General features: G+C 48.6%; 1 protein-coding gene across 3 annotated transcripts in view; it reads left to right on the top strand.

Annotated features, from left to right (window-relative positions):
- The window catches only part of LOC139375775 (casein kinase I-like), a 61,918-nt gene extending 51,513 nt beyond the window's left edge, over positions 1-10,405 (top strand). For 2 of the 3 annotated variants that reach the window (XM_071117613.1, XM_071117615.1), the window contains exons 6-12: positions 1,517-1,602; positions 3,194-3,278; positions 3,452-3,597; positions 3,990-4,073; positions 5,581-5,682; positions 8,834-8,940; positions 10,285-10,404. In XM_071117613.1, the coding sequence (XP_070973714.1) occupies positions 1,517-1,602; positions 3,194-3,278; positions 3,452-3,597; positions 3,990-4,073; positions 5,581-5,682; positions 8,834-8,940; positions 10,285-10,336 (662 nt within the window). In that variant the 3' untranslated portion in view covers positions 10,337-10,404. Of the gene's footprint in view, positions 1-1,516; positions 1,603-3,193; positions 3,279-3,451; positions 3,598-3,989; positions 4,074-5,580; positions 5,683-8,833; positions 8,941-10,284 lie in introns of all 3 variants that reach the window. The other variant, XM_071117616.1, reaches the window with a different exon arrangement.
- The last annotated feature ends 10,348 nt before the right edge of the window (positions 10,406-20,753 follow it).

The raw sequence follows: 20,753 nt of genomic DNA, 5'->3' as shown, positions 1-20,753 counted from the left end.
TGAGAGAATGCCTTGACGAAGCTGGTTGAGAGAATGCCTTGACGAAGCTGGTTGAGAGAATGCCTTGACGAAGCTGGTTGAGAGAATGCCTTGACGAAGCTGGTTGAGAGAATGCCTTGACGAAGCTGGTTGAGAGAATGCCTTGATGAAGCTGGTTGAGAGAATGCCTTGATGAAGCTGGTTGAGAGAATGCCTTGACGAAGCTGGTTGAGAGAATGCCTTGACGAAGCTGGTTGAGAGAATGCCTTGACGAAGCTGGTTGAGAGAATGCCTTGACGAAGCTGGTTGAGAGAATGCCTTGACGAAGCTGGTTGAGAGAATGCCTTGACGAAGCTGGTTGAGAGAATGCCTTGACGAAGCTGGTTGAGAGAATGCCTTGACGAAGCTGGTTGAGAGAATGCCTTGACGAAGCTGGTTGAGAGAATGCCTTGACGAAGCTGGTTGAGAGAATGCCTTGATGAAGCTGGTTGAGAGAATGCCAAAAGTATGCAAAGCTGTCAAGGCAAAGGGTGGCTATTTGAAGAATTTCGAATATAAAATATATTTAGAATTTATTTTTTTGGTTACTACATGATATGTGTTATTTAATGTCTTCACTATTATTCTACAATGTGTAACATTTTCTAAATAATCCCTTGAATGAGTAGGTGTGTCCAAACTTTTGACTGGTGTGTGTGTGTGTGTGCGTGAAACTGTGTTGCAATTGCAGGTAGCCTAGTGGTTAGAACGTTGGACTAGTAACCGAAAGGTTGCAAGATCGAATCCCTGAGCCGACAAGGTACAAATCTGTCGTTCTGCCCCTGAACAAGGCAGTTAACCCACTGTTCCTAGGCCGTCACTGAAAATAAGGACTGACTTGCCTAGTTATATGAAGGTAAAATAAATCAAAAATGGTCCCGTTAGCATTCTCTAATGCAGTACATGAACTTGTTAGCATTGCTAACCTACAGATTACACTATCAGTGTGGTTTGAAAACAGCACCCCTTGTGTTCATTGCCGGCATTACTGAATGTCCCGCTATGGCCCAAGGTCTGACAGTCTGGATACGGCCAATGCCTTGATACCTTCATCTACTTCCTGAGTTTTAGGAAATTCTAACCTATCCCTTATTAGCAGTGGAAGTCTCTATGGTTAGTATCAGTTCAAGGCGTTGGACTGCATCAAGCCGTGTGTGTGTGTGTTTACGTTAAGCCTGAGGAATCTCATGTTTAATCAATTCTGATCCCAAAAAATGTTTTGTTGTTGAAAATTCCCAAACTTTACACTGCCTCTGTTGTCCAACTTGAGGTATTTTAGGGTTTGTTTCACAGGGCTAGTTGAAAGTCCAGGAGTAGGTTTAACCTGGATCTGAGAAACGAGCTCTTACATATTACATTTTCTATGCCCATCTTTGAATCAGGGTTAATAATGATTGTTCGGTTTATCTGGGTCTACAGTGGGTATTATCAGGAACTCAATTTGTTCCTCTGAATATGTTTCTGTGTGTGTGTGTGTGTGTGTTTCCTGTCTCTGTAGAACAAAGCAGGAGAGATGACCTGGAAGCTCTAGGTCACATGTTCATGTACTTCCTGCGAGGCAGTCTGCCCTGGCAAGGCCTGAAGGTAGGAACAAACACACCTGTTTTACTAACCTTATTAACACCTAACCGCTAAGGTTAAGGTAGCCTTTTTCCTCATGCAGATGTGAAATGTCCCCACCAAGGAGATTTTTCTTTGTTTTACTCGTCTTTTTTGGGTGAATTTCAGTTCCCCCATGAGGATACAGGAACAAGACCACACTAACAGAGTCCCCTCTGTCTATACACTATATATCCAGTAAATGTGGAAAGTATTCAGACCCCTTGACCTTTACAGTTGGAGTGTTATTCTAAAATGCATTAATTAAATACGTATTGTTTTCCCTCATCAATCTACACACAATTCCCCATAATGACAAAGCAAAAACAAAGCACACGGAGCATTGGCACAGCCTTCTGATAATGTGGTCTATGTTGCTCAAAGGTCCATGTTAGGACCGCTACTGTCAGACTGTCTGTCGACTAGACCTCACTACTTTATCAGTCCAGACAGACACACAGCCTTCAGGCACAGATCTCCATCTCACATTGTTGGTTCCGTGTGCCAGTGCGTTGGTTCCGTGTGCCAGTGCGTTGGTTCCGTGTGCCAGGGCGTTGTTTCCGTGTGCCAGGGCGTTGTTTCCGTGTGCCAGGGCGTTGTTTCCGTGTGCCAGTGCGTTGTTTCCGTGTGCCCGTGCGTTGTTTCCGTGTGCCCGTGCGTTGTTTCCGTGTGCCAGTGCGTTGTTTCCGTGTGCCAGTGCGTTGTTTCCGTGTGCCAGGGCGTTGTTTCCGTGTGCCAGGGCGTTGTTTCCGTGTGCCAGGGCGTTGTTTCCGTGTGCCAGTGCGCGTTTCCGTGTGCCAGTGTTTTGTTTCCGTGTGCAGCAGAACCTTTCTCGTGACTAAGTACTGACTCTTAATCATCCAAATGAACCTTCATTATCTCTTACACCACCTCCCTTCCACCCTCCCTCCCTCTTTCCCTTCCACCCTCCCTCCCTCTTTCCCTTCCACCCTCCCTCCCTCTTTCCACTCTCCCTCCCTCCCTCTTTCCACTCTCCCTCCCTCCCTCCTTCCACTCTCCCTCCCTCCCTCCTTCCTTCCACTCTCCCTCCCTCCCTCCCTCCCTCCCTCCTTTCCACTCTCTCCCTCCCTCCTTTCCACTCTCTCCCTCTTTCCACTCTCTCCCCCTCCCTCCTTCCACTCTCTCCCCCTCCCTCCTTCCACTCTCTCTCCCTCCCTCCTTCCACTCTCTCTCCCTCCCTCCTTCCACTCTCCCTCCCTCCCTCCCTCCCTCCCTCCCTCCCTCCCTCCCTCCCTCCCTCCCTCCCTCCCTCCCTCCCTCCCTCCCTCCCTCCCTCCCTCCCTCCCTCCCTCCCTCCCTCCCTCCACTCTCCCTCCCTCCCTCCCTCCCTCCCTCCCTCCCTCCCTCCCTCCCTCCCTCCCTCCCTCCCTCCCTTCCACTCTCCCTCCCTCCCTTCCACTCTCCCTCCCTCCCTCCCTTCCACTCTCCCTCCCTCCCCCCCTTCCACTCTCCCTCCCTCCCCCCCCTTCCACTCTCCCTCCCTCCCTTCCACTCTCCCTCCCTCCCTCCCTCCCTCCCTCCCTCCCTCCCTCCCTCCTTCCACTCTCCCTCCCAGGCAGACACTCTGAAGGAGCGCTATCAGAAGATAGGTGACACCAAGAGAACCACGCCCATCGAGGTGCTGTGTGAGAGCTTCCCAGGTCTGGGTCTCTTCTCTTTGTCCTTCTTTCTGTCCAACTTCTAGTTCCTTTCAGTACTTTAGGTTATCCCGCTGGTTAGGAGTAAATAACTACGTAACACCTGAAATATTGGAAAGGTATTTCATTGTGTTTTTCCTACCTGTATTTAATGTGTTTTTCTCTCCTTGTTGAAGAGATGGCCACCTACCTGCGTTATGTGGGTTCTCTGGACTTCTTGGAGAAGCCGGACTACGACTACTTACGGAAACTCTTCACCGACCTCTTCGATAGCAACGGCTATGTCTTTGATTACGAGTACGACTGGGTCGGCAAGCCACTGGTCAGTCCATATCTCTACTATTAATGCTCTGTCTCTCTGCAGGACAACGGGCCTCATGTATCAGCATGCATATCATTGATATACATGGGATTCACGCTATATTTTGGATTCTTACTAAGTTAGATGGATGAGTTTATCAGAAAGGTAACAACAATTACTGTTTTAGTTTTAACCATGCCCTTTAACCCCTCTCCTCAGTACAGTCATATTGATGACCTTTAACCCCTCAGTACACTCCTATTGGCTGTTTAGTTTTAATCATGACCTTTAACCCCTCTCCTCAGTACAGTCCTATTGGCTGTTTAGTTTTAATCATGACCTTTAACCCCTCTCCTCAGTACAGTCCTATTGGCTGTTTAGTTTTAATCATGACCTTTAACCCCTCTCCTCAGCCTACTCCCATTGGTCCAGTCCCCAGTGAGACCCTCCTACAGTCCAGCAGTAGAGACAAGGCAACGCAGCAGACCAAAAACCAGGTAGGACACACACACACACACACACACACACACACTGAAGACCCAGTCCTTGATGAAGAACAGCTACTTCAGTTTCTCTTGATAGACTGACTTACAGCAAAACTGACAGAAGAATTTTCTGAGGAAAAAGCTCAACATTTTTTAATTCAAATTTCACACGTCATTCTCTGCATTAGCTGAATTTGACATTTTAGTGTTACTAACATAACTGTAGCCTGGTCCACATCCACTGGTACTTCTGCCAACTCAATCATCATTGTCAAGCCAAACAGACTGGTACCCAGGCTATATTAAAGAGACCAGAAACAGACTGGTACCCAGGCTATATTAAAGAGACCAGAAACAGACTGGTACCCAGGCTATATTAAAGAGACCAGAAACAGACTGGTACCCAGGCTATATTAAAGAGACCAGAAACAGACTGGTACCCAGGCTATATTAAAGAGACCAGAAACAGACTGGTACCCAGGCTATATTAAAGAGACCAGAAACAGACTGGTACCCAGGCTATATTAAAGAGACCAGAAACAGACTGGTTTCAGTCTCCGACCGTCAGCTTGTTCAGCCGTTTGTGCTTCTGCATGTCACGTGCACTCTCCCCCCCCCCCCCACGTCACCACACTGCCCCTCAGGTCTGTCTGTCTGTGTCTTCTGGTTGAGCACTGTCTAAGTAGCTGTCTAACTGCTTCTGCACAAGAGGGAAAAGACACAACCTCTTTAAACTTAATTGGGTTTTTTTCTTTCCTTTTACACTCCTCCATCTCCTTCCTCCTTTACCATCTCCTCCTTCATCTCTCTTCTTCCTCCCTTTATTTCTCCCCCTTTGTCCTGCCCTCCCTCCATCTCTCCCTCTTTGTCCTGTCCTCTCTCCATCTCTCCCTCTTTGTCCTGTCCTCCCTCCATCTCTCCCTCTTTGTCCTGTCCTCCCTCCATCTCTCCCTCTTTGTCCTGTCCTCCCTCCATCTCTCCCTCTTTGTCCTGTCCTCCCTCCATCTCTCCCTCTTTGTCCTGCCCTCCCTCCATCTCTCCCCCTTTGTCCTGTCCTCCCTCCATCTCTCCCCCTTCGTCCTCCCTCCATCTCTCCCCCTTTGTCCTGCCTTCCCTCCATCTCTCCCTCTTTGTCCTGCCCTCCCTCCATCTCTCCCACTTCGTCCTCCCTCCATCTCTCTCCCCCTTTGTCCTGTCCTCCCTCCATCTCTCCCCCTTTGTCCTGTCCTCCCTCCATCTCTCCCTCTTTGTCCTGTCCTCCCTCCATCTCTCCCTCTTTGTCCTGTCCTCCCTCCATCTCTCCCTCTTTGTCCTGTCCTCCCTCCATCTCTCCCCCTTTGTCCTGCCCTCCCTCCATCTCTCCCTCTTTGTCCTGCCCTCCCTCCATCTCTCCCACTTCGTCCTCCCTCCATCTCTCTCCCCCTTTGTCCTGTCCTCCCTCCATCTCTCCCCCTTCGTCCTGTCCTCCCTCCATCTGTCCCTCTTTGTCCTGTACTCTCTTCCCTTGCTGTCGCACCAGTCGCCAGAACCCAAAGGAAGTGAGTCCCAGCCCACTCCAGTGACCAATAGGGAGCTGCTGGGGTCTCGTCTAACAGCTGATAGGCTGGGGGGCTCCGTCCAGGTACTGGGCAGTGGTTGTAGTCCCTCGATGATAAACACTTGTCTTCATTCTTTCTACTCTATGTCTTTCTTTTCCATTTTCTCTTTGCTCTGTTCTTTCCTCGCTCCTTTTGCTGCTGTTCCTTTTGCACAAGGTCTCTATTTCAGTCGGTTCACTATAGGCTGAAACCTTATTCAATCACACCTAACCGGCCAATCAAGTCTTTGTGGCCGTTAGCCCAACGTATCTGTATAGTACCCACAATGCTCTGGTTTCTTCTTCACGTGTCTAGTATTTTTAGCAGCTCTCCTCAGAAAACGTAGTGTTTAACTGTTACCAATCCATCACACGGTGTTATTAAGTGGCTTCTCTTCTATTGACAGGAACTCTGTTAACTTCTGCTTCATTTTACAGAGTGCTATTTTTGTCATCAACTAGCTAACGTTATACAATTCCTGTAGTCTAGTTTGCACGCAATTAGTGCTGTTGTCCCACTAATACCCTGGTGTCTGGCTCGCCGTCGGTCCCCACCGTTTGGAGTTAGCTAAACGGCCAAGTGTCTTAACCTGTTATGGCTGCAATTCCGATACCGGGATTGATATGACAAATACCAGTGAAAATAGAGGGCACCGAATTTAAACCACAGAAATCTCATAATTACAATTCCTAAAACATACATGTGTCTTATATCATTTTAAAGCTATTCTCGTTGTTAATCCCACCAAAGTGTCCGATTTCAAATAGGCTTTTCAGCAAAAGCACTACAAACGATTATGTTAGGTCTCCACCAAACCACAATAAGCACAGCCATTTTCCAGCAAAATATAGCATTCACAAAAAGCATAAATAAAGATAAAATTAATCACTAACCTTGAATTATCTTCATCAGATGACACTCATAGGACTTCATGTTACACAATACATGCATGTTTTGTTTGATAAAGTTCATATTTATATAAAAAAATCTGAGTTTACATTGGCGCGTTAGAAGTTTCCGGAAAAAGCAACCCATGCAATAATCTGAGACGGAGCTCAGAACAGAGGCCAAATTAGCCTCCATGTTGGAGTCAACAGAAACCAGAAAATACATGATAAATGTTTCCTTACCTTTGATCAACTTCATCAGAATGCAGTCCTAGGAATCCCAGGTCCACAATAAAGGCTTGATTTGTTAGAAAATGTCTGTTATTCATGTCCAATTAGCTACTTTGGTTAGCGGGTTTGGTAAACAATTCCAAAGTCACAAAGCTCGTCCACTATAATGTGACGAAATGTCCAAAAGTTCCGTAACAGTCAGTAGAAACTTGTCAAACGATGTACTGAATCAATCTTTAGAGTGTTGTTTACATGCATCTTGAATAACGTAAAGTCAATAACACAATAGAAAAGTCTATATATACAGTGTGTGCAAATGAGGTGAGATAAGGGAGGTAAAGGCAATAAATAGGCCATTGTGGCAAAATAATTACAATTTAGCAATTAAACACTGGAGTGATGGATGTGCAAGTAGAGATACTGGGGTGCAAAAGAGCAACAAAAATATATATATTGTGTGATGAAAGATATGTAAACATTATTAAAGTGGCATGCTTTAAAGTGTCCAGTGATTGGGTCTCAATGTAGGCAGCAGCCTCTCTGAGTTACTGGTGGCTGTTTAACAGTCTGATGGCCTTGAGATAGAAGCTGTTCTTCAGTCTCTCGGTCCCTGCTTTGATGCACCTGTACTGACCTCGCCTTCTGGATGATAGCGGGGTGAACAGGCAGTGGCTCGAGTGGTTGTTGTCCTTGACAATCTTTTTGGCCTTCCTGTGACATCGGGCGGTGTAGGTGTCCTGGAGGGTTTTGGGTGACAAGACAAATTTCTTCAGCCTCCTAAGGTTCTGCTGCTCCTTCTTCACCACACTGTCTGTGTGGGTGGACCATTTCAGTTTGTCTGTGATGTGTACGCCGAGGAACTTAACTTTCCACCTTCTCCACTACTGTCCCGTCGATGTGGATGGGGGCAACGTCATAGGATGCCTCCTTTCCAACAAGTCAGTTCCTCAAATTTCTGTCCTGCTAGAGCTGCCCCGGTCAACTGTAAGTGCTGTTATTGTGAAGTGGAAACGTCTAGGAGCCAAAACAACAACTCAGCCACAAAGTAGGAGGCCACACAACCTCACAGATCGGGACCGCTGAGTTCTGAACCGTGTAAAAAAAAATTGTCTGTCCTCGTTCACTACTGACTTCCAACCTGCTTCTGGAAGCAACGTCAGCACAAGAACTGTTCTTGTGAAATGGGTTTCCATGGCCGAGCAGCCGCACACAAGCCCCAGATCACCATGTTCAACGCCAAGTATCGTCTGGAGTGGCGTAAAGCTCGTCGCCATTGGCCTCTGGTGCAGTGGAAACACGTTCTCTGGAGTGATGAATCACGCTTCACCATCTGGCAGTCCGACGGACAAATCTGGGTTTGGCGGATGCCAGGAGAACGCTACCTGCCCCAATGCCAACTGTAGTTTCATGGTTCGGAATAGGCCCTTAGTTCCAGTGAAGGGAAATCTTAACGCTACAGCATACAATGACGTTCTAGACGGTTCTGTGCTTCCTACTTTGTGACAACAGTTTGGGGGAGGCCCTTTCCTGTTTCCACATGACGATGCCCCCGTGCACAAAGCGAGGTCCATACAGAAATGGTTTGTCGAGATTAGTGTGTAAGAACTTGACTGGCCTGCACAGAGCCCTGACCTCAACTTCATCGAACACCTTTGGGATGAGTTAGAATGCTGACTGCGAGCCAGGCCTAGTCGCCCAACATCAGTACCTCAATGGAAGCAAGTTCCCGCAGCAATATTCTAACATCTAGTGGAAAGCCTTCCCAGAAGAGTGGAGGCTGTTATAGCAGCAATGTTCCAACATCTAGTGGAAAGCCTTCCCAGAAGAGTGGAGGCTGTTATAGCAGCAATGTTCCAACATCTAGTGGAAAGCCTTCCCAGAAGAATGGAGGCTGTTATAGTAGCAAACGAGAGAACAAGTCCATATTAATGCCCATGGTTTTTTAATTAGATGTTGGAGGAGCAGGTGTTTACATACTTTTGGTCATGTAGTTTAGTGTTAGTGACATGACATATATTTATGACCACAGTAAGCCACCATTTTCTAACATCTAACTTTCCATGATGCTCCCCTGCAGGTGATGAGTTCGACCAATGGGGAGCTGAATACAGACGATCCGACTGCGGGCCACTCCAACGCCCCCATCACCGCCCCGGCCGAGGTGGAGGTGGCCGACGACACAAAGTAAGATGGACGCCCTCCGTCCCTCCTTCCGCCGTCCCCTCGTTCTTCCTCTGTCCCTCCTTCCTCCGTCCCCTCGTCCTTCCTCTGTCCCTCCTTCCTCTGTCCCTCCTTCCTCTGTCCCTCGTCCTTCCTCTGTCCCTCGTCCTTCCTCTGTCCCTCGTCCTTCCTCTGTCCCTCGTCCTTCCTCAGCCCCCACTTCCCCCGCCCCCCCCCCCCCCTTCCTCTGCCCTCCGTCTCCTCCGATCCCTATCCTCCATCCCACCCTCTCCTTCCATCGTCCTCCGTCCCCTCTGCCCTCTTCCCCAACACTCACTGCTCTAAGAATGAAGATGAAAATAAGCCCAGGGCTAGTACTTTTCAGACGGTGCTAATTCATATGTCCAGCTAGCCCGAAAGACCAGTGAGAGGTAGACTTTTCAAACATCTCAATGGAACAGCTTGTTGACCTGAATGTTACCGGGTCTTCTAGGCCAGCTGGCCAACATGTCCATCCTCTGGCTAAGAGCCATGTATTAGTCCGGAATGTCGATGAATAAACACTGCAAAAAACACATACTAGGATCTGAGCCAGGTTGGCTATCTAGTTTGGCATGAAAATGTATATAATTATACACCGTCTTAATATTGAGTTGCACCTGTTTTTGCCCTCAGAACAGCCTCAATTTGTCGGCCCGTTGACTCTACAAGGTGTTGAAAGCGTTCCACAGGGATGCTGGCCCATGTTCCCTCTACAAGGTGTTGAAATCGTTCCACAGGGATGCTGGCCCATGTTCCCTCTACAAGGTGTTGAAATCGTTCCACAGGGATGCTGGCCCATGTTCCCTCTACAAGGTGTTGAAAGCATTCCACAGGGATGCTGGCCCATGTTCACTCTACAAGGTGTTGAAAGCGTTCCACAGGGATGCTGGCCCATGTTGACTCCAATGCTTCCCACAGTTGTCAAGTTGGCTAGATTTCCTTTTGGGTGGTTGACCTTTCTTGACACACACAGGAAACTGTTGAGCGTGAAAAACCCAGCAGCGTTGCAGTTCTTGAATCAAACCGGTGCGCCTGGTACCTACTACCATACCCTGTTCAAAGGCACCCAAATGATTTGTCCTGCCCATTCACCCTCTGAATGGCACACATACACAATCCATGTCTCAAGGCTTAAAAATCATCCTTTAACCTGTCTCCTCCCCCTCACTGATTGAAGTGGATTGAACAAGTGACATCGATAAGGGGTCTCATCTTTCATCGGTATTCATCTGGTCATGGAAAGAGCAGGTGTTCTTAATGTTTTGTATAGTCAGTGTCTGAACAATAAAGAATCTAATCCTATTGTTAATTTGTGTTCTGTTTCAGGTGCTGCTGTTTCTTTAAGAGGAGGACGAGGCAAGGCCTCCAGAGACACTAGTGAAGGGGAGAGGCCTCCAGGCGACACTGGTGAAGGGGAGAGGCCTCCAGAGACACTAGTGAAGGGGAGAGGCCTCCAGAGACACTAGTGAAGGGGAGAGGCCTCCAGAGACACTAGTGAAGGGGAGAGGCCTCCAGGCGACACTAGTGAAGGGGAGAGGCCTCCAGAGACACTAGTGAAGGGGAGAGGCCTCCAGAGACACTAGTGAAGGGGAGAGGCCTCCAGAGACACTAGTGAAGGGGAGAGGCCTCCAGAGACACTAGTGAAGGGGAGAGGCCTCCAGAGACACTAGTGAAGGGGAGAGGCCTCCAGAGACACTAGTGAAGGGGAGAGGCCTCCAGAGACACTAGTGAAGGGGAGAGGCCTCCAGAGACACTAGTGAAGGGGAGAGGCCTCCAGGCGACACTGGTGAAGGGGAGAGGCCTCCAGGCTACACTGGTGAAGGGGAGAGGCCTCCAGGCGACACTGGTGAAGGGGAGAGGCCTCCAGGCGACACTGGTGAAGGGGAGAGGCCTCCAGGCGACACTGGTGAAGGGGAGAGGCCTCCAGGCGACACTGGTGAAGGGGAGAGGCCTCCAGGCGACACTGGTGAAGGGGAGAGGCCTCCAGGCGACACTGGTGAAGGGGAGAGGCCTCCAGGCGACACTGGTGAAGGGGAGAGGCCTCCAGGCGACACTGGTGAAGGGGAGAGGCCTCCAGGCGACACTGGTGAAGGGGAGAGGCCTCCAGGTGACACTGGTGAAGGGGAGAGGCCTCCAGAGACACTAGTGAAGGGGAGAGGCCTCCAGGCGACACTGGTGAAGGGGAGAGGCCTCCAGAGACACTAGTGAAGGGGAGAGGCCTCCAGGCGACACTGGTGAAGGGGAGAGGCCTCCAGAGACACTAGTGAAGGGGAGAGGCCTCCAGGCGACACTGGTGAAGGGGAGAGGCCTCCAGAGACACTAGTGAAGGGGAGAGGCCTCCAGGCGACACTAGTGAAGGGGAGAGGCCTCCAGAGACACTAGTGAAGGGGAGAGGCCTCCAGGCGACACTAGTGAAGGGGAGAGGCCTCTAGGCGACACTGGTGAAGGGGAGAGACCTCCAGGCGACACTGGTGAAGGGGAGAGGCCTCCAGGCGACACTGGTGAAGGGGAGAGGCCTCCAGGCGACACTAGTGAATGGGAGAGACCTCCAGGCGACACTGGTGAAGGGGAGAGGCCTCCAGGCGACACTGGTGAAGGGGAGAGGAACAGCAAAGGGAACAGCACAGACTGACTAATGGGAGGAAAGCAGTGCCGAAATTGAGCTGTGTGCTCTACACCCTGCTATCTCTCTCTTTGTACAGTTAGAGCGCTCCCTGTTGACCCTCCTGCAGTACTACAACACAGACTAACGCCTGCTGTGATGACCTGCCTTGTGCAGACAGACAGGCAGGCAGGACCCAACGGGCCAGAACCATGATTGTCTGTGTACTTGGCGGAAAGATAACCCTCATAACGAACTGATGAATGAAAAAATGGACGGATGGATGGAGAGAGCCAGAAAAGACCTGCGAGATTATTGAAGGCCAGAAAGACTGTTGGAAACTGTATTCCATATGAACGTTCTGAACTGGAGGACAGAGAAACAGACGACTGTAACACATGGAGAGTGATACATTCTCCATTTACCAAGTCGTTTCTGATCACAGCTCCAGTATAACAGAAATAGGGAAATGCGTGTACACCAGAACCAGAAGAAACATTACCATGAATACTGCTTCCTTTTTGTTTTTTAAAATGACCTTTTGAAACACACCCAGTTGTTGAACACTGGAACTTCATTAGAGCGTCTTCAGGAAACAGATTTTTTTCTTTATTTCATTCTGTTTTCTCTTATTTCCTGTGGATGGATGGATGGATGGACATGGATGGACATGGATGGACATGGATGGACATGGATGGACATGGATGGCTGGACATGGCTGGATGGATGCACATGGCTGGATGGATGGATGGACATGGATGGACATGGATGGACATGGATGGCTGGACATGGCTGGATGGATGCACATGGCTGGATGGATGGATGGACATGGATGGATGGATGGACATGGCTGGATGGATGGACATGGATGGATGGATGGACATGGCTGGACATGGATGGATGGATGGATGGATGGGGATGGATGGATGGACATGGATGGATGGGGATGGACATGGATGGATGGATGGACGGGGATGGATGGACATGGCTGGATGGATGGATGGGATGGATGGATGGATGGGGATGGATGGATGGATGGATGGGGATGGATGGATGGATGGGGATGGATGGATGGATGGATGGGGATGGATGGATGGATGGATGGGGATGGATGGACATGGCTGGATGGATGGATGGGGATGGATGGATGGACATGGCTGGATGGACATGGATGGATGGATGGACATGGCTGGATGGATGGACATGGATGGATGGATGGACATGGCTGGATGGATGGATGGGGATGGATGGGATGGATGGATGGATGGGGATGGATGGACATGGCTGGATGGATGGACATGGCTGGATGGCTGGTGACGGACAGTGGCTGCTCTCAGGTACTGTGGCGGGCGGGAGAGACAAATATTTAATCTCTTTAAAATTGCACTTTAGAGGGAAAAAAAGTACATGGAATTCTGGGATTAAAGTTTAACATCGACAAACAGAAATAAAGGCAGATGTAGGATCATTTCTACACCCGGCCCATGTCTGAAAGTAGTGAACCAGTACGGTTGTATAACTACAGGTAGCCTCTATAAAACCTGTGTGACCCAAATGGCACCCTACTGCCAATATTTTGCACTAATGACCTAAATCACACAGGTTCTGGTCAAAAGTAGTTCACTAAAAGGTAAATGGGTGCTGTTTTGGGACAAGCCCCAAGTGTCAATGGGTTTTAATGTTGCTGGTCCAAGTCAGTCACTTGGAAGTCATCATTTGTGCCATTTAAAAAAAAATGTTTAACGATTGTCTCATTTTGAAATGTGAAACATGTTTTAGGCTTGCATATGTTTTTGTAAATGTTCTTAATTGATGAGCATTCTCAACCTGTTAAAATCTCTGGTGACTCACAGACATGAAAAGTGTATTTTTTAATTTATTTTAAATGTATAGTTGAGACCCACTGTCACAGTAAGGGTGCCATTTGTGCCACGGTCATCATCGTGATGAGAACGGCTAACATTACCTGTCATAACCTGTGGTCAAATCAAATTTGATTGGTCACATACACATGGGTTAGCAGATGTTAGTGCGAGTGTAGCGAAATGCTTTGTGCTTCTGGTTCCGACAATGCAGTAATATCTAACAAGTAATCTAACAAATTCACAACAACTACCGTGTATGCACACACATCTAAAGGGGTGAATGAGAATATATACATATAAGTATATGGATGAGCGATGGCAAAGGTGCAATAGAGGGTATAAAATACAGTATATACATGTAATATAAGATATGTAAACATTATTAAAGTGGCATTATTTAAAGTGACTAGTGATCCATTTATTAAAGTGTCCAGTGATCAGGTCTCAATGTTGGCAGCAGCCTCTCTGAGTTACTGGTGGCTGTTTAACAGTCTGATGGCCTTGAGATAGAAGCTGTTTTTCAGTCTCTCGGTCCCTGCTTTGATGCACCTGTACTGACCTCTCCTTCTGGATGATAGCAGGGTGAACAGGCAGTGGCTCGGGTGGTTGTTGTCCTTGGTCATCTTTTAATATGGTAATATGGTCAATTACACTGTCATGCATTTTATGGCTGGCTATGATGTGTTAACCCACATTTATTCAACAACAACCAAAATTCTGGACCAAGACGTTTATTTTCGTTTGAACGTTAAGTTAGTTAACCCTTTGTTTTGAGTTCTTTAAACATTTTTTAAAATCTTTTAACTTTTAAATACACTTTATGACGTTGTCAAGAAGCATTATGAACATCCTGTGTCACTTCACTTGGACGAAGGAAACGCACTTCATGACACTTTCAAGAAGCATTATGACCATCATAATCATATAAACCAGATAGGCCTATCACGTACATGCCCTTAAATCAGTCATCTGTCAAAAAGGTGTCTGGTCCTGCTCCTGAAATCTACTCCTACATTCCTCCCAGTCATCAGAAACAGAGCATTGGGGTAGGTGCATGTCTGACATCAATGCGTGTGTAATTATAATGATAATGTAAAATGTTTATAACATAAACATGCTGAGATGTAGGTTATGGTGGACCAGCCATGCTGGGGCCGGGGCCTTGCTGGGGCCGGGGCCTTGCTGGGGCCGGGGCCTTGCTGGGGCCGGGGCCTTGCTGGGGCCGGGGCCTTGCTGGGGCCGAGGCCTTGCTGGGGTCGGGGCCTTGCTGGGGCCGGGGCCTTGCTGGGGCCGGGGCCTTGCTGGGGCTGGAGCCGGGGCCTTGCTGGGGCGGGGCCTTGCTGGGGCGGGGCCTTGCTGGGGCGGGGCCTTGCTGGAGCTGGGGCCTTGCTGGGTTCTGGGGCCTTGTTGAGGCCTTGCTGGGTTCTGGGGCCTTGTTGAGGCCTTGCTGGGTTCTGGGGCCTTGCTCAGGCCTTGCTGGGTTCTGGGGCCTTGCTGGGTTCTGGGGCCTTGCTGGGGCCGGGGCCTTGCTGGGGCCGGGGCCTTGCTGGGGCCGGAGCCTTGCTGGGGCCGGAGCCTTGCTGGGGCCGGGGCCTTGCTGGGGCCGGGGCCTTGCTGGGGCCGGGGCCTTGCTGGGGCCGGGGCCTTGCTGGGGCCGGAGCCTTGCTGGGGCCGGAGCCTTGCTGGGGCCGGGGCCTTGCTGGGGCCGGGGCCTTGCTGGGGCCGGGGCCTTGCTGGGGCGGGGCCTTGCTGGGTTCTGGGGCCTTGTTGAGGCCTTGCTGGGTTCTGGGGCCTTGCTGAGGCCTTGCTGGGTTCTGGGGCCTTGCTGGGGCCTTGCTGGGTTCTGGGGCCTTGCTGGGGCTGGGGCCTTGCTGCGGCTGGGGCCTTGCTCGGTACCCCATGGGCTGAGCTAGCAGGCGCCATTGCTCCTAAAAAAAAAACAAAGTGAAACGTAGGTAGCGTTCGCCATTTGGGCTAGTAGCCTAGCTGGTTAGCACAAAGTTAGCCAAAGGAAGCTAGCACTATGTTGGTCTTGCGACGAAGAAAAGCGGGGCTCTCAACCGAGAGAGCCGTGAAGCAGTGAAGTGAAGCAGTGAGAGCCGCCAAGCAGTGAAGCTAGGACAGCCGGTGTAGTCGACGCAGCACGGAAGTGCTGCTCAGTCAAACGACCTGTCCTGATTTGTCATAGACGCTTGCTAAAAAAAAACCTTAATGAGCAAGTCTTCCTTCATGAACTAACCTCTATAGAATGGTATAGAATCAGCTTGATCACCTCTTTCGAAGACGCTTGGACCTTCTTTTTTAATATTTTCAGTGGTATTGTTAACAAACACGCTCCCATAAAGAAAATGTGAATTCAAAACAGGTTCAGCCCCTGGTTCAACCGTGATCTGGCAGAGTTACTCCACCTCAAGAATTGCATTTGGCGACAGGCTCGGCAAACGCATACTCAGGCTGACTGGCTATCGTTCAGGCAAATTAGAAATAAGTGCACTCAGGCTTACTTTACTTTAAGGAGCAGTTCTCTCTCTGTGGGTCTAATCACAAGAAGTTCTGGAAAACGGTTAAAGACCTGGAGAATAAACCCTCCTCCTCACAGCTGCCCGTGTCCCTTAATGTTGATGATGTGGTTGTTACTGACAAGGAGCACATGGCTGAGCTCTTTAATCACCACTTCATTTAGTCAGGATTCCTATTTGACTCAGCCATACCTCCTTGCCCGTCCAACATTTCCTCATCTCCCACCCCTTCTAATGCGACTATCCCTGATGCTTCTTCCTCTTTTTCCCGTGCCCTGCTACAAAGTTTCTCCCTGCAGGCGGTCACTGAGTCCGAGGTGCTAAAGGAGCTCCTTAAACTGGGTCAGATGGTTTAGACCCTTTCTTCTTTAAGGTTGTTGCCCCTATCATCGCCAAGCCTATCTCTGACCTTTTTAACCTCTCCTTTCTGACCTTTTAGTCTCTCCTTTCTGGAGAGGTTCCCATTGCTTGGAAGGCAGCCACGGTTCATCCTTTAAATAAAGGGGAAGATCAAGCTGATCCTAACTGTTATAGGCCTATTTCTATTTTGCTTTGTTTATCAAAAGTGTTGGAAAAACTTGTCAATAATCAACTGACTGGCTTTGTTGATGTCTCGTTTTCTCTGATATGCAGTCAGGTTTTCCGCTCAGGTTATGGATGTGTCACTGCAACGTTAAAGGTCCTCAATGATGTCACCATTGCCCTTGATTCTAAGCAATATTGTGATGCTATTTTTATTGACTTGGCCAAAGCTTTTGATACGGTAGACCATTCCATTCCTGTGGGCCGGCTAAGGAGTATTGGTGTCTCTGAAGGGTCTTTGGCCTGGTTTGCTAACTACCTCAGAGAGTGCAGTGTATAAAGTCAGAACATATGCTGCCTCAAACACTGCCTGTCACCACGGGAGTACCCCAAGGCTCGATCCTAAGCCCCATGCTTTTCTCAATTTACATCAACAACATAGCTCAGGCAGTAGGAAACTCTCTCATCCATTTATATGCAGATGATACAGTCTTATTCTCAGCTGGCTCCTCCCTGGATTTTGTGTTAAATGCTCTACAACAAAGCTTTCTTAGTGTCCAACAAGCTTTCTCTGCCCTTAACCTTGTTCTGAACACCTCCAAAACAAAGGTCATGTGGTTTGGTAAGAAGAATGCCTCTCTCCCCACAGGTGTGATTACTACCTCTGAGGGTTTAGAGCTTGAGGTAGTCACCTCATACAAGTACTTGGGAGTATGGCTAGACAGTACACTGTCCTTCTCGCAGCACATATCAAAGCTGCAGGCTAAAGTTAAATCTAGACTTGGTTTCCTCTATCGTAATCGCTCCTCTTTCACCACAGCTGCCAAACTAACCCTGATTCAGATGACCCTCCTACCCATGCTAGATTACGGAGACATAATTTATAGATCAGCAGGTAAGGGTGCTCTCGAGTGGCTAGATGTTCTTTACCATTCGGCCATCAGATTTGCCACCAATGCTCCTTATAGGACACATCACTGCACTCTATACTCCTCTGTAAACTGGTCATCTCTGTATACCCGTCGCAAGACCCACTGGTTGATACAGTGCCTTGCGAAAGTATTCGGCCCCCTTGAACTTTGCGACCTTTTGCCACATTTCAGGCTTCAAACATAAAGATATAAAACTGTATTTTTTTGTGAAGAATCAACAACAAGTGGGACACAATCATGAAGTGGAACAACATTTATTGAATATTTCAAACTTTTTTAACAAATCAAAAACTGAAAAATTGGGCGTGCAAAATTATTCAGCCCCCTTAAGTTAATACTTTGTAGCGCCAGCTTTTGCTGCGATTACAGCTGTAAGTCGCTTGGGGTATGTCTCTATCAGTTTTGCACATCGAGAGACTGAAATTTTTTCCCATTCCTCCTTGCAAAACAGCTCGAGCTCAGAGAGCATTTGTGAACAGCAGTTTTCAGTTCTTTCCACAGATTCTCGATTGGATTCAGGTCTGGACTTTGACTTGGCCATTCTAACACCTGGATATGTTTATTTTTGAACCATTCCATTGTAGATTTTGCTTTATGTTTTGGATCATTGTCTTGTTGGAAGACAAATCTCCGTCCCAGTCTCAGGTCTTTTGCAGACTCCATCAGGTTTTCTTCCAGAATGGTCCTGTATTTGGCTCCATCCATCTTCCCATCAATTTTAACCATCTTCCCTGTCCCTGCTGAAGAAAAGCAGGCCCAAACCATGATGCTGCCACCACCACCTTCTCCACGACTGTCCCGTCGATGTGGATAGGGGGCTCCTCTGTCTGCTGTTTCCTGAAGTCCACGATCATCTCCTTTGTTTTGTTGATGTTGAGTGAGAGGTTATTTTCCTGACACCACACTCCGAGGGCCCTCACCTCCTCCCTGTAGGCCGTCTCGTCGTTGTTGGTAATCAGGCCCACTACTGTTGTGTCGTCTGCAAACTTGACTATTGAGTTGGAGGCGTGCATGGCCACGCAGTCATGGGTGAACATGGAGTACAGGAGAGGGCTGAGAATCCTTCACCACCAGCAGGTAAACTCCCTCTGTAGTCTGGTCTCCTTCACCACCAGCAGGTAAACTCCCTCTGTAGTCTGGTCTCCTTCACCACCAGCAGGTAAACTCCCTCTTTACCTCTGTAGTCTGGTCTCCTTCACCACCAGCAGGTAAACTCCCTCTGTAGTCTGGTCTCCTTCACCACCAGCAGGTAAACTCCCTCTTTACCTCTGTAGTCTGGTCTCCTTCACCACCAGCAGGTAAACTCCCTCTTTACCTCTGTAGTCTGGTCTCCTTCACCACCAGCAGGTAAACTCCCTCTGTAGTCTGGTCTCCTTCACCACCAGCAGGTAAACACCCTCTTTACCTCTGTAGTCTGGTCTCCTTCACCACCAGCAGGTAAACTCCCTCTTTACCTCTGTAGTCTGGTCTCCTTCCCCACCAGCAGGTAAACTCCCTCTGTAGTCTGGTCTCCTTCACCACCAGCAGGTAAACTCCCTCTTTACCTCTGTAGTCTGGTCTCCTTCACCACCAGCAGGTAAACTCCCTCTTTACCTCTGTAGTCTGGTCTCCTTCACCACCAGCAGGTAAACTCCCTCTTTACCTCTGTAGTCTGGTCTCCTTCCCCACCAGCAGGTAAACTCCCTCTTTACCTCTGTAGTCTGGTCTCCTTCACCACCAGCAGGTAAACTCCCTCTTTCCCTCTGTAGTCTGGTCCCCTTCACCACCAGCAGGTAAACTCCCTCTTTACCTCTGTAGTCTGGTCTCCTTCACCACCAGCAGTTACCATACCCGGTCTGCTAGGTGGATCATGTTTTAATGATTTAATTTATTGATTATTGCTGCTGCCTTGGCCAGGTCTCCCTTGTAAAACAGACTCTGGGTCTGAATGGTCCTCCCAGGCCCTCCCATGGCTGCACCCCTGCCCTCCCATGGCTGCACCCCTGCCCTCCCATGGCTGCACCCCTGCCCGCTCATGGCTACACACCTGCCCTCCCAGACCCTCCCATGGCTGCACCCCTGCCCTCCCATGGCTGCACCCCTGCCCTCCCATGGCTGCACCCCTGCCCTCCCATGGCTGCACCCCTGCCCTCCCATGGGAGGGTCTGGGGATGTAGCCATGGGATGGTCTGTGAGGGCAGGGGTGTAGCCATGGGAGGGCAGGGGTGTAGCCATGGGAGGGTCTGGGGGTGTAGCCATGGGAGGGTCGAATGTTTTTGAATTAAATTGTTGAATGTTGCATTTTTATATTTTTTGCTCAGTATAATCACCATCATATCAAAGTAAACTTGGAGTCACACAATGATATGTCGTGTGGTCCTCCCACTATGACTCAGGGAAACCATGCAGTTTATTAAGCAACAGATGAAATAAATGATGAGGAAGGAAAAACTTTGAATAACATCAAGACAAAGCAGCTGCTTTATAAGTGAGATGTTGTCTGGAGAAGTGCAGTATTATCATGAGATGTATACTTTGTATGCGGAAGAGGAATGGAGGGAAAAAGAGAGGCAGAGGAGGTCTAAGAGAGAGAGAGAGAGAGGAAGAGGTCTAAGAGAGAGGAAGAGGAGGTCTAAGAGAGAGAGAGGCAGAGGTCAGAGAGAGAGAGAGAGAGAGAGGGTGAGCTTGAGTCAGTTAAAAATGGCGGAAGAAAGGGAGATGTTTGTTAAAGAAGAATGGTAGAAAGTTTAAGCAGGAGGGAGCTTGAAGACAGGAGGAGAAATGGAAGTGAAGGAGGGTGAAGTATCACTGACAAACCGTCAGTAGAGTTAACAATGACATGGCAATACATTTAATTTGTATTTTTAATTTGATACATGGGAATTTAAAATGTATATTTATGTGCACTACGTCATCACTTTTATGCAAAAAGTCAGTTTGATGGAAACATCTCTATTGAAAAAAATGTGCATATTGTGTTATGCAGATGTTTGAATATTCGTATGAATATCTGTCGCAAATGATTTGAGAACCTAGCTAATGAAAATAAATATATTCAAAAATAGAAGGCAATCTGGAGCTTCAACTGGGACAATTCCAGCAAAGGATAAATCGGATATGCTGTGAACAACAGGCAAAACTCCGATATAAAGTATTTGTTCTCAAAGTTGCCAGGATATCACGTGTCCTACTTATATCGGTACACTTGTAACAACCTAAGCATAACGAAATAAGCCCGTACATTATTTTGTCGATAAAACTCGATGCTCTCTCATTGACCTCCATACAAAAACGAATCGCTTGATGAGCGGAAAGAAGAAAAAAAAAGTCGCCTGCTGGAGAAGACAGATTTTGTAGCCCAGCTATCCCTCTCGTT

The sequence above is a fragment of the Oncorhynchus clarkii genome, chromosome 20 (genome assembly GCF_045791955.1).
Source record: "Oncorhynchus clarkii lewisi isolate Uvic-CL-2024 chromosome 20, UVic_Ocla_1.0, whole genome shotgun sequence".
In the NCBI taxonomy this organism is placed as follows: Eukaryota; Metazoa; Chordata; class Actinopteri; order Salmoniformes; family Salmonidae; genus Oncorhynchus; species Oncorhynchus clarkii.
Note: the sequence above shows the minus strand (reverse complement) of the source record. Positions and strands in the feature narration are given on the sequence as shown.